Raw genomic sequence first — 12,391 nt, forward strand, 5'->3', positions numbered from 1 at the left:
CTCACAATCAGAATATCAATAACTACAGACGCTAATAATAAATAAATAATATAAAGTTATTGTGCCAGTAGAGATGTTTCCTGAGCCTCTAAGCAGTCCACAGTAGAAATACAGGCTGCAGCTTGCACTTGTCTTTATTAGTATTAGTACAGTTCAGACACAAACAGCTGTTAAAGTTGACTGACAGCTGATCCAGATGTGATCAGCTGCTGCTGTCATCAGAGACGGACGTCGCTTCACGTGACGCTTCAGAGGAAACGACCGTGGCTGCATCCCAAAGCTCTTAATTTTCGTTTCCTCGCTCCTCGATCCTCGCTTGAACCGGAAGTTGTTCTTGTGCGCCATTTTGAAGACTGTCCCAAAGCCCTTATTTGTGCATCGAGGAGCGAGGATCGAGGATCGAGGATCGAGGAGGCTTGCCGGAGGAGCTATGAGCGAGGATACACCAGTGTATCCTGCACGGAAGTCTTTTGCCGACCGACACGCCCCCTTACTGGATATCAGTTACTGATTGGACGCTGCTGCCGATCAGACTGATCTGATAACTTTACCTCTCAGCATCACTGAGTTTCATACCGGAGTGAAGACAGATCATACATTAAACGTTTTATATTTTAGTTGTCTTCTGATTCACCATCTAGTTATAATCTGTGTTAACTGTAGCTCTGAGCAGCAGAAGGACCTGCAGTAGCTCTCCTTCACACACCGTCAGTGAAGCAGCCTGACAGTCAGAGAGGTTTATAATACCAGATAAACTGACTTAAAATAACTTTCTGCATTTCTTAGAATGATTTTTCTTTTCATGATCTGTTATTTCCCCCGTTAACTTTTATTAATGAAACTATTAAAGTCAGAGAGAAAAGGAGAGTCTGTCTGTCAGCAACAAACACCTTTTACATCATTTATCCTCATTTCCATTCAGTCACATGAGGCTGATGATTCCTGAACGTCGGGTTTGATATGAGTTACATCATTTACATTTTCCCTTTAGCCTAATAAATAATGTCCAGTGTTCAAAAAACACCATAGTCATATTCTGGGTTATTAAATAATTAACTCACAACCAGAATATCAATAACTACAGACTCTAATAATGAATAAATAGTATAAAGAGCACTTGTCTTTATTAGTATTAGTACAGTTCAGACATAAACAGCTGTTAAAGCTGACTGACAGCTGATCCAGTTGTGATCAGCTGCTGCTGTCATCAGAAATGGACGTCGCTTCACGTGACGCTTCAGAGGAAACGACCGTCCCATGTCGCTTAAATCGTATTTCCTCGTTTCCTCTCTCCTCGCATGGTTTCCTTGGCTGCATCCCAAAACTCTAAATTTTCATTTCCTCGCTCCTCGATCCTCGCTTGAACCGGAAGTAGTTCTGGTGCGCCATTTTGAAGACCGTCCCAAAGCCCTTATTTGTGCATCGAGGAGCGAGGATCGAGGATCGAGGAGGCTTGCCGGAGGAGCTATGAGCGAGGATACACCAGTGTATCCTGCACGGAAGTCTTTTGCCGACCGACACGCCCCCTTACTGGATATCAGTTACTGATTGGACGCTGCTGCCGATCAGACTGATCTGATAACTTTACCTCTCAGCATCACTGAGTTTTATACCGGAGTGAAAACAGATCACAGAGTAACGTTTTATAGTTTAGTTGTCTTCTGATTCACCATCTAGTTATAATCTGTGTTAACTGAAGCTCTGAGCAGCAGCAGAAGGACCTGCAGTAGCTCTGCTTCACACACCGTCAGTGAAGCAGCCTGACAGTCAGAGGGGTTTATAATACCAGATAAACTGACTTAAAATAACTTTCTGCATTTCTTAGAATGATTTTTCTTTTCATGATCTGTTATTTCCCCCGTTAACTTTTATTAATGAAACTATTAAAGTCAGAGAGAAAAGGAGAGTCTGTCTGTCTGTCAGCAACAAACACCTTTTACATCATTTATCCTCATTTCCATTCAGTCACATGAGGCTGATGATTCCTGAACGTCGGTTTGATATGAGTTATATCATTTACATTTTCCCTTTAGCCTATTAAATAATGTCCAGTGTTCAAAAAACACCATAGTCATATTCTGGGTTATTAAATAATTAACTCACAACCAGAATATCAATAACTACAGACTCTAATAATGAATAAATAGTATAAAGAGCACTTGTCTTTATTAGTATTAGTACAGTTCAGACACAAACAGCTGTTAAAGCTGACTGACAGCTGATCCAGTTGTGATCAGCTGCTGCTGTCATCAGAAATGGACTTCGCTTCACGTGACGCTTCAGAGGAAACGACCGTCCCATGTCGCTTAAATCGTATTTCCTCGTTTCCTCTCTCCTCGCATGGTTTCCTTGCGTCTCTCCATGCTTCCCTGGTGGGAGGGACTAAGACGCAAGGATGAGACGCAAGTGAGGGAAACAGGGATGCAATTAAGAGTTTTGGGATGCAGCCCGTCTCATGTCGCTTAAATCGTATTTCCTCGTTTCCTCTCTCCTCGCATGGTTTCCTTGCGTCTCTCCATGCTTCCCTGGTGGGAGGGACTAAGACGCAAGGATGAGACGCAAGTGAGGGAAACAGGGATGCAATTAAGAGCTTTGGGATGCAGCCCTTGACTCGCGTCTTAGTCCCGCCCCCGGGAGATGCGAGCGGAGGAGGCGAGGAAAAGACTCGAGGAGAGAGGAAACGAGTAAATATGTTTTTAGAGACATGAGACGTCGTTTCCTCTGAAGCGTCACGTGAAGCGACGTCCGTTTCTGATGACAGCAGCAGCTGATAACAGCTGGATCAGCTGTCAGTTGGCTTCAACAGCTGTTTATGTCTGAACTGATCTAATACTAATAAAGAAACAGAGTTATCAGAGCAGCAGTGTTTCCTCTCTGTAGCCTGTTACCTGTTTAACAAACACCTGCACATGAATAACAGCTGCAGTCTGTATTTCTACTGTGGACTGAGTCCTGATTAGAGAACCAGGAACCATCTCTACTGGCACAATATCTTTATATTATTTATTCATTATTAGCGTCTGTATTAATTTATATTCTGACAGTAGAAGTTATGTATTAGTCTGAATGTTTGAGGGGAAAGTGAAATGATATAACTCATATCAAACCCGACGCTCAGGAATTATCAGTTTCACATGTGACTGAATGGAAATGAGGATAAATGATGTAAAAGGTATAAAAGACAGACTCCCCTTCTCTCTCTGACTTTAACTGGATACTTAATAAAAGTGAATGAGTGAAATAACAGATCATCAAAAGAAAACTCTTTCTAATAAATGAAGAAAGTTATTTTAAGTCTGTTCATTGTCAGCTTTTATAAACCCCTCTCAGTGTCAGACTCCTTCAGTGACGGTGTGTGAAGCAGAGAGACTGCAGGTCCTTCTGCTGCTGGAACACTTCACCATCAACATGGTCCGTTTGCTGTTCACACCTACAATTAACACTAGACGATGAATCAGAAGACAACTAAAATATAAAACTGTTAATCTGTGATCTGTCTTCACTCTGGTATGAAACTCTAGTGATGTTGATGTATCTGATCAGTCTGATCGGGCGCAGCGTCCAATCAATAACTGATATCCAATAAGGGGGCGTGTCGGTCGGTGATAAACTTCCGTGCAGGAAACACTGGAGGATGCACTGGTGTATCCTCGCTCATAGCTCCTCCATCAAGCCTCCTCGCTCCTCGATCCTCGCTCCTCGATGCGCATTTTATGAATTGGGACGTCCTTCAAGATGGAGGACTGAGATCGATTTCCGGGTCACAGCCGGAGGATCGAGGAGCGAGGAGTCGAGGAGGCGAAAAATGCTGAAATGAGATGCAGCTCCAGTGTATCCTCTGCTAAAGGAGATAATAAAGGAAGCATTGAAGCTCCTTTCCTTAACTTTTGGTGAATTCGAGCGGCTCTTATCACGGCTGCTACTTAGGTACTTCCGGGTCATTTCACTCAGTTAGGAACCTTCCTAAGCAAAAAGGACTATTTGAACGCAACCCTGCCCACTTTTTGCAGAAAAAGCTCAAACTTTGCAACTCGGCATATATAAATGATAGAACTGGCATAAAGTATGTTAAACTGCTGATACACATTGTGTCAGTAATAAACTAAGAGTCTAGTTTCTTTGAGTATTTTAGAAGAGATATATCCAGTAAAACATGAAGTTTAGGCTGAATATTAAATAATCTTGTGACTTCTATGCATTAGAAAAAGATATTTGTCATCTGTTCTTTTTTGTCTTCACATAAAAAAAATATTCTGGTTGGACACTGAAGATTTTATGAGGCAAAAATAATCAAAGTACATGATAAGGACATTTTACACTTTACTAGTTTTAAAAGCAACAGAATGGACAAAGATTTATTTTCTTACACGGTTTTATTAAAACCACATAACATATAAAATGTTGTAATATGACATCACAATCACATGTGCTAAAATGGGGGCAACTTAATGTTTTTGTTTAATACAGTGTATGCACGAAACATATACAGTGCATCCGGAAAGTATTCACAGCGCTTCACGTTTTCCACATTTTGTTATGTTACAGCCTTATTCCAAAATGGATTACATTTTTTTCCTCAAAATTCTACACACAATCCCCCATAATGATAACGTGAAAAAAGTTTTTTTTTAAAATTTTTGCAAATTTATTAAAAATAAAAAACGAAAAAAATCACATGTACATAAGTATTCACAGCCTTTGCCATGACACTCAAAATTGAACTCAGGTGCATCCTGTTTCCACTGATCATCCTTGAGATGTTTCTACAACTTGATTGGAGTCCACCTATGGTAAATTCAGTTGATTGGACATTGTTATCCAATATTTCTCTGTTTTCCATGATACCTGACAGAATATCATTGGGTTTGGACTGTTGGTCAAACAAAACAGGCATTTTGAAGACGTCACTTTGGGCTCTGGGAACTTGTGATGGACATGTTTTGTTTTCTGATATTTTAGATTTAAAAGAATCAATTCATCGATAAAATAAAAGTCAGATTAATCAAAAATAATTAATAATAATTGTTAGATGCAACTTGGCGTTCCTTCAAGCCATCTTAACCTGATCTCAACATGGATGCCAGGTCACAAACTTTCTCATTTTACAGCTAAATCATACACTACAAGATGTTTCTGAAAACATTTGAGGAGAGAAATCAGCATTAACGTAATATAATATTGATTCATATTTGATCGCGCTTACCTGAGACTCTACAGCTCCAACTGCTTTTCCTCCAGTCTGCGTAAGATGGAGACACAGTGAGCCTCCCTAATGAACTTACACTTTTATGGTATTTACTATAAAAGGAACAGACAGTATAATGTACTAAAAAAGATCAGTTAACAGAATCATGGCTATGTGCAGCAACATTAATCTACCATTAAACACCTTCACCTCGTCAAGTTAAAGCCAGCTGTTTCACTGTGACATTAGAGCTCACCTGAGAGCCAACAGCTCCACCTGCCTGTGTTGGCATCAATAGCTGCTGCTAACAGGAAATTATTTTGAAATAACTTTGTCTACGATAGTAACTAACGATGGTTGATGTTAAAATGTCGTGTTGGAGCAGTTATCACAGACTAGTGAACACATTAGACGGCTAACCGAAAAATACTTCACGCATCCCCCATATCCCCCTCCTTCACTCTTTATCAAAACAGCCCACTTTTTGCAGAAAAAGCTCAAACTTGGCAACTCATGATAAAATGATGATGGTTAAAAATATTGGTAGGGACAATTCAGTCGTACAATCGACAAGAAACAAATATATATAGTAAAAACATGAGCCGTTTAGACTAAATACTAAATAATCTTGTGATTTCTATGGATTAGAAAAAGACATTTGTCATCTGTTTTTTTGTTTTTTTCTACACAAACATATTCTGGATAGATACTGAACATTTTATAAGAAAAACATAATGAAACTAGATCTTATTTTCTTTGTACAGTGGGTTTAATTAATGGAGAAATTCCACAAACATAAAAAGAAATGTCTGTCTCCAAACCTTTTTCTCAATTTTTTTGTTATATGTAAAAACATAAACAAAATAAATATACTTGTTAAATATAGTATCACATCTTGTATTATTTGAATTTATTTTAGTTGTATTATTTTCAAATGGTATATATATATATATATATATATATATATATATATATATATATATATATAGTGTATGCACATAGCGTATTATTATTATTTATTTTGTTTTATAATTATTCTAATAATAATTTTATGGGGCAAAAATAATCAAAGTACATAAGGACATTTTACACTTTACTAGTTTTAAAAGCAACAGAATGGACAAAGATTTATTTTCTTACACGGTTTTATTAAAACCACATAACATATATAATGTTGTAATATGACATCACAATTACATGTGCTAAAATGGGGGCAACTAAATGTTTTCGTTTAATACAGTGTGTGCACAAAACATATATTTGTATTTATTTTGTTTTACAATTATTCTAATATGATTTTTGGCATATCCTGGTGTACATATTATTCTGTTAATTAAGAGGATGTGTACCCAGGTATATACATACTCATCAAAAGGGGGAGCCATCACACCAAATGTGTTTCTTCATGAGCTCACTCACTCATTAGGTTTCATAACATACAGTAAACTATCTGTCCCAGAATCAAAGTTGGTGTGGCTTGTGACATAATGTGAAATAGACCACTCCTTCCATAGGCCATGTTAACCTTTTCAAATGAGTCCATAACTAGAATAATATATAATTATTATTTATAAGAATAATAAGAATAATCCCACGACTAGTGTTAACTCAACATGCCTATGTTCACGGTAAAGCAGGTAAAATACTAAAAACAGCAGCTCTTTCAACATGGAGGAAAACAAATTATTCCAGAGCATTATGTGAAAAGCCCTGTCTTGTGAGTCTAAATAAATGCAGATTTTGTGGATCTGTAACCTCTCTTCTCTGCTTTCTCAAAGGAATTTGAAATATACATCAGAACTGTTGCATCTCCTATTTTAAAAAAGATTTCAAAAGTATCTGTCCCTGACATATTTTAGCGTTAACAATAACAGAACAATAAATCAACAATACTACCTAGTAGTCGCTTGTATTTGCTACATATAGATTTAATACTGTACGCTACATCCAGTTTGCTGGAAATCCAAAAGAAAAAGAAGTACTTCCGTTTGTTGCCGACTGACAGATGCAGACAGGTGCATCCAATCAGCGACGAGGAATCATTGTCCAATACTACCTACCTTTTACGGTTTGAGTCTCACCTCAATGTCGTTGGGTTTTCTCTTTTGCTGTTGTGTTTCCTGAAATGTCGTTATGTTTTGTGAAATGTCATTGTGTTTTGTGAAATGTTGTTGTGTTTCCTGAAATGTTGTGTTTTGTGAAATGTCGTTGTGTTTCCTGAAATGTCGCTGTTTTGGAAATGTTGTGTTTTGTGAAATATGGTTGTGTTTTGTGAAATGTCGCTGTGTTTTGTGAATGTTGTTGTGTTTCCTAAATTTTGGGGTAGGCCTACATCTTATTATCAGATTGTACTCCCAAAACAATATACCTATACCTCAGGTATATCTTGTCTTGAGTACAATTTATGTGAATATAATAAGTAATGTAAGGTTCGAATTTGCTGCATCAGTGCCGTGGTTATAATTATGAGTATATGATTATTGCCGGGCTGCACAGTGGTTAGCACTGTTGCCTCACAGCTAGAGGGTCGCAGGTTGGAATCCGGCTTGGGGCCCTCCTGTGTGGAGTTTGCATGTTCTCCCCATGTTAGCGTGGGTTTTCTCCAGGTTCTCAGGCTTCCTCCCACAGTCCAAAGACATGCAGGTTAGGTTAATTGTTGACTCTAAATTGCCTGTAGGTGTCTGTCTCTATAGCTGCATCTCATTTGTCGATATTTCGCCTTCTCGTCTCCTCGATCCTTCAGCTGTGACCCGGAAATCGATCTCAGCGCTCCATCTTGAAGGACGTCCCAATTCCTAAAATGCATCTCGAGAAACGAGGATCGAGGATAGAGGAGGCTTTCCGGAGGAGCCATGAGCGAGGATACACCAGTGTATTCTCCAGGGTCTCCTCCACGGAAGTTTTTTTACAGACCGACACGCCCCCTTATTGGATATAATTTATTGATTGGACGCTGCGCTGATCGGTTTGATCTGATACATCTCAACATTACTGTTGTTTTGTACCGGAGTGACAGATCACAGACTAAAAGTTTTATAGTTTAGTTGTCTTCTTATTCACCATCTAGTTATAATCTGTGTTAATTGTAGGTGTGAACAACAAACGGACCATGTTGATGGTGACGTGTTCCAGCAACAGAAGGACTGCAGTATCTCTCCTTCACACACCGTGACTGAAGGAGTCTGACACTGAAAGAGCTTTATAACACCTGACAACAAACATATCTCAAACAACTTTCTTCATTTATTAGAAAGAGTTTTCTTTTGATGATCTGTTATTTCCCCCATTAACTTTTATTAAGGATCCAGTTAAAGTCAGAGAGAGAAGGAGAGTCTGTCTTTTACACCTTTTACATCATTTATCCTCATTTCCATTCAGTCACATGAGGCTGATAATTCCTGAGTGTCGGGTTTGATGTAAGTTACATCATTTACATTTTCCCTGAAACATTCAGCCTAATACATAATTCCTAGTGTCAGAATATCAATAAATATTGACGTTAATAATGAATAAATAATATTAAGGCATTGTTCCAGTAGAGATGGTTCCTGGTCCTCTAATCAGGACTCAGTCCACAGTAGAAATACAGACTGCAGCTGTTATTCATGTGCAGGTGTTTGTTAAACAGGTAACAGGCTACAGAGAGAAACACTGCTGCTCTGATAACTCTGTTTCTTTATTAATATTAGATCAGTTCAGACATAAACAGTTGTTAAAACCGACTGACAGCTGATCCAGCTGTGTTCAGCTGCTGCTGTCATCAGAAACGGACATCGCTTCACCCGGCACTTCAGAAGAAACGACGTCTCATGTCTCTAAAAACATGTTTCCTCTCTTCCTCTCTCTTTGTGTCTTTTCCTTGCCTCCTCCGCTCGCATCTCTCGTGGGCGAGACTAAGACGCGAGGAGCGGAGTCGAGGAGAGGAATCAAGGAGCGGAATCGAGCCGTATAAAATTGGAAATGGGAAAGGCCCTATGTGTCAGCCCTGTGATAGTCTGGCAACCTGTCCATGGTGTACCCCGTCTTCGCCCAATATCAGCTGGCATCGGCTCCAGCAACCCCGCGACCCCGAATGGGATAAGCAGTTACGGATAATGGATAAAAAAAATGGATAAATTGTTTTATTTTTTTATTTTCTTGTATTTCTTCCTGCTCCATTACCACATCACTATAAAACTAACTTACTGCCAAACTGGTTGAACTTCTTTCAACACACACATAGGTATAATGTACCACCAACTTGTTTCTAATGACAAAAGAAGGAAGTATGCCATGGCACTGAGCCAAGAAATGTATAGATTGACAGTTGGAATGATGTATTTTGTGATTGGTTTTTGTTCCATACGAAGGTGTATACATTTCTGAAAAAGTTATCACCTATGAGTTATGTCATTAGCCTTCATTCTGTTCCTATATAAGGAACCTAATAGATGCAGACTGTCACATAACCAGACAGGTTTACAATATCACAAATGTGAACTGGACTGAATAAAAGGATACTGAAATAGTTTAAAACATTGAAAGCAGATATAAAGGAGGATTTTTTTTATCTTATATCTTTTCATTTTGGGTAAGTACTTTTTAAGTCTAATATATAATGCTGTCAGGAGATGTCACACACTTATGAACTAAAAGTGGGATTGTTATTGTTGTTATTGTTATTGTTATACATGCATTAATGGAGAGATGTCAGAGCAAAGGGGCTGCCCCTGACAGGCACCCCGAGCAGTTGGGGGTTTGGTGCCTTGCTCAATGGCACCTCGCCAGTGCCCAAGAGGCAAACTGGCATCTCTCCAGCTACCAGTTCACACTCAGTACTTGGTCCATGTGGGGATTGAATCGGCAACCTTCCGGGTCGCTGAGCTACTGCCACCCCTAATACAACAATATGCTGCAGTTGTTGTCTTTTCATTTTATGTGTCTATATGAATTTGATAATACTTTAACTGTATTGTATTGTATATCTTTATACATATTTCCTCCAACAACTCCAAATACCAAAAACAATATTTTGCAATAATATGTATGAATATGCTATGAAATGCACTGTTTTAGATACAAGCAAACTAACATCCTATTATTAAATTCAATTAAAAAAATTAATATGAAAAAATAAAAATAAAATGTGATGCATGTGGTTGATGGTTGTGAACAGTTTTTGTATTTTGTCAGAATGCCACAGAAATTAAAATGTTGTACAATATATTGAAACATAGATGATATTTACAGAATTACATTTTATCACACTCTTTTTAAAGTATAAAAGCTATATGGTTCAGGACATGGATTATTATGAGGTGTACACATACTATACATATTATATATCAAACCCTCTACCTTTGGATGTTTTGTGTCTCTTGAGATATAAAGACTAAACGTACTGCTATAGTGAATACTGTTATTTGCAGATTGGATACTGTGTACTACTTAAAAAGTAATAATTCTAGTAATTAGTAACTGCAGTGCAAAAGGTTTTGAAATGCTGTTTCTGTGAGTAAGTGTCTGTATTGTTTGAATTTCTAGAGTCAAAAGAAAACCAGGATGGGTGTCGGACAGATCGTATCAATGTTCCTGGTTCTGCTAGGTAAGCTGAGTGATGTTAAACCAGTTCCCTGCATCTCATCCAATATTTCTTATACACACACATCGGAGTCTAGTATCACCTTTAGATCAAAATTAGTTAATGAAGGTAAAGTGACTTTGGGTAATCATATTTAAATCTGCTGCAACAACAACTACGACACCAATGACTGCAGCACCTACATCAAATTCATATCATATCAATTTTCCTGATTATAATAGGTAAGCTGAGTGATGTTGTACCAATTGGCTTTGAAAGTTCTTGATTAAAAATAATGGAAAAGGTGTAGGGCAAAACACAACAAGAAGTTGGAATTCTTGTCTGCACCTCATCCGGTATTTCTTATAAAGACACATCCAAGTCAAGTGTCATATTTAGATAACGATTAGTCAATAACGGCAAAAGGTAACTTGTGTTTTAGTAATCCTTTCTTTTGGTACTTTTTAGCTGCAGCAACACTTGCTGCTGCACAAACACAAACAACACCACCATCAACAACAACACCATCATCAACAACAACAACAACAACAACAACACCAACAACAATAGCACCAACAATAACAGCATCAACAGCAACAACAACAACACCGATGTCAACAACAACACCAACAACAACACCAACAACAACACCATCAACAACAACAACAACACCATCAACAACTATAGCACCAACAACAACGACACCAACAACACCATCATCATCAACAATGACAACACCATCAACAACAGCAACAAGAACACCATCAACAACAGCACCAACAACAACACCATCGACAACAGCACCAACAACACCATCAACAACAGCACCAACAACAACACCAATAACAACACCATCAACAACAACACCAATAACAACATCAACAACTCCAACAACTCCAGCAACAGCGACAACAGCACCATCGACAACAACAACACCAATAACACCACCGTCAACAACAACACCAACAACAACACCACCAACAACAACACCATCAACAACAACAACGCCAACAACACCATCAACAACAGCAACAACACCATCAACAACAGCACCAACAACAACACCATCAACAACAGCACCAACAACACCATCATCAACAACAGCACCAACAACAACACCATCAACAACAACACCAATAACAACAATATCAACATCACCACCACCACCAACAACAACAACACCATCAACAACAACAACACCACCAACGTCAACAACACCACCAACACCATCGACAACAACAGCACCAACAACAACAACAACAACAACAACACCAACAACACCACCATCAACAACAACAACAGCAACAACAACAACAGCACCACCACCAACAACAACAACAACACCAACAACAACAACAACACCAACAACAACTCCAACAACACCACCAACAACAACAGCGACAACAACAGCACCATCGACAACAACAACACCAATAACACCACCGTCAACAACAACACCAACAACAACACCATCAACAACAACAACGCCAACAACACCATCAACAACAGCAACAACACCATCAACAACAGCACCAACAACAATACCATCAACAACAACAGCACCAACAACAACACCATCAACAACAGCAACAGCAATAACAACAATATTAACTACATCACCAACAACAACACCATCTACAACAACA

The 12,391-nt window shown here is 38.6% G+C and overlaps 2 protein-coding genes across 2 annotated transcripts in view; both read left to right on the plus strand.

Annotated features, from left to right (window-relative positions):
* Window positions 1-5,248: 5,248 nt before the first annotated feature.
* LOC141761190 (uncharacterized) overlaps window positions 5,249-12,391 on the plus strand; it is a 32,048-nt gene continuing 24,905 nt past the window's right edge. Inside the window, exon 1 of the mRNA XM_074624521.1 lies at window positions 5,249-5,259. Coding sequence (XP_074480622.1) covers window positions 5,249-5,259 — 11 coding nt within the window. The remainder of the gene's footprint in view (window positions 5,260-12,391) is intronic.
* The window catches only part of LOC141761191 (uncharacterized), a gene marked incomplete at its 5' end in the record, with an annotated part of 4,731 nt that continues 4,277 nt past the window's right edge, over window positions 11,938-12,391 (plus strand). Inside the window, one exon of the mRNA XM_074624522.1 lies at window positions 11,938-12,391. This exon is cut by the window's right edge and continues 686 nt beyond it. Coding sequence (XP_074480623.1) covers window positions 11,938-12,391 — 454 coding nt within the window.

This window comes from Sebastes fasciatus, chromosome 22, assembly GCF_043250625.1.
Source record: "Sebastes fasciatus isolate fSebFas1 chromosome 22, fSebFas1.pri, whole genome shotgun sequence".
NCBI classification, from domain to species: Eukaryota; Metazoa; Chordata; class Actinopteri; order Perciformes; family Sebastidae; genus Sebastes; species Sebastes fasciatus.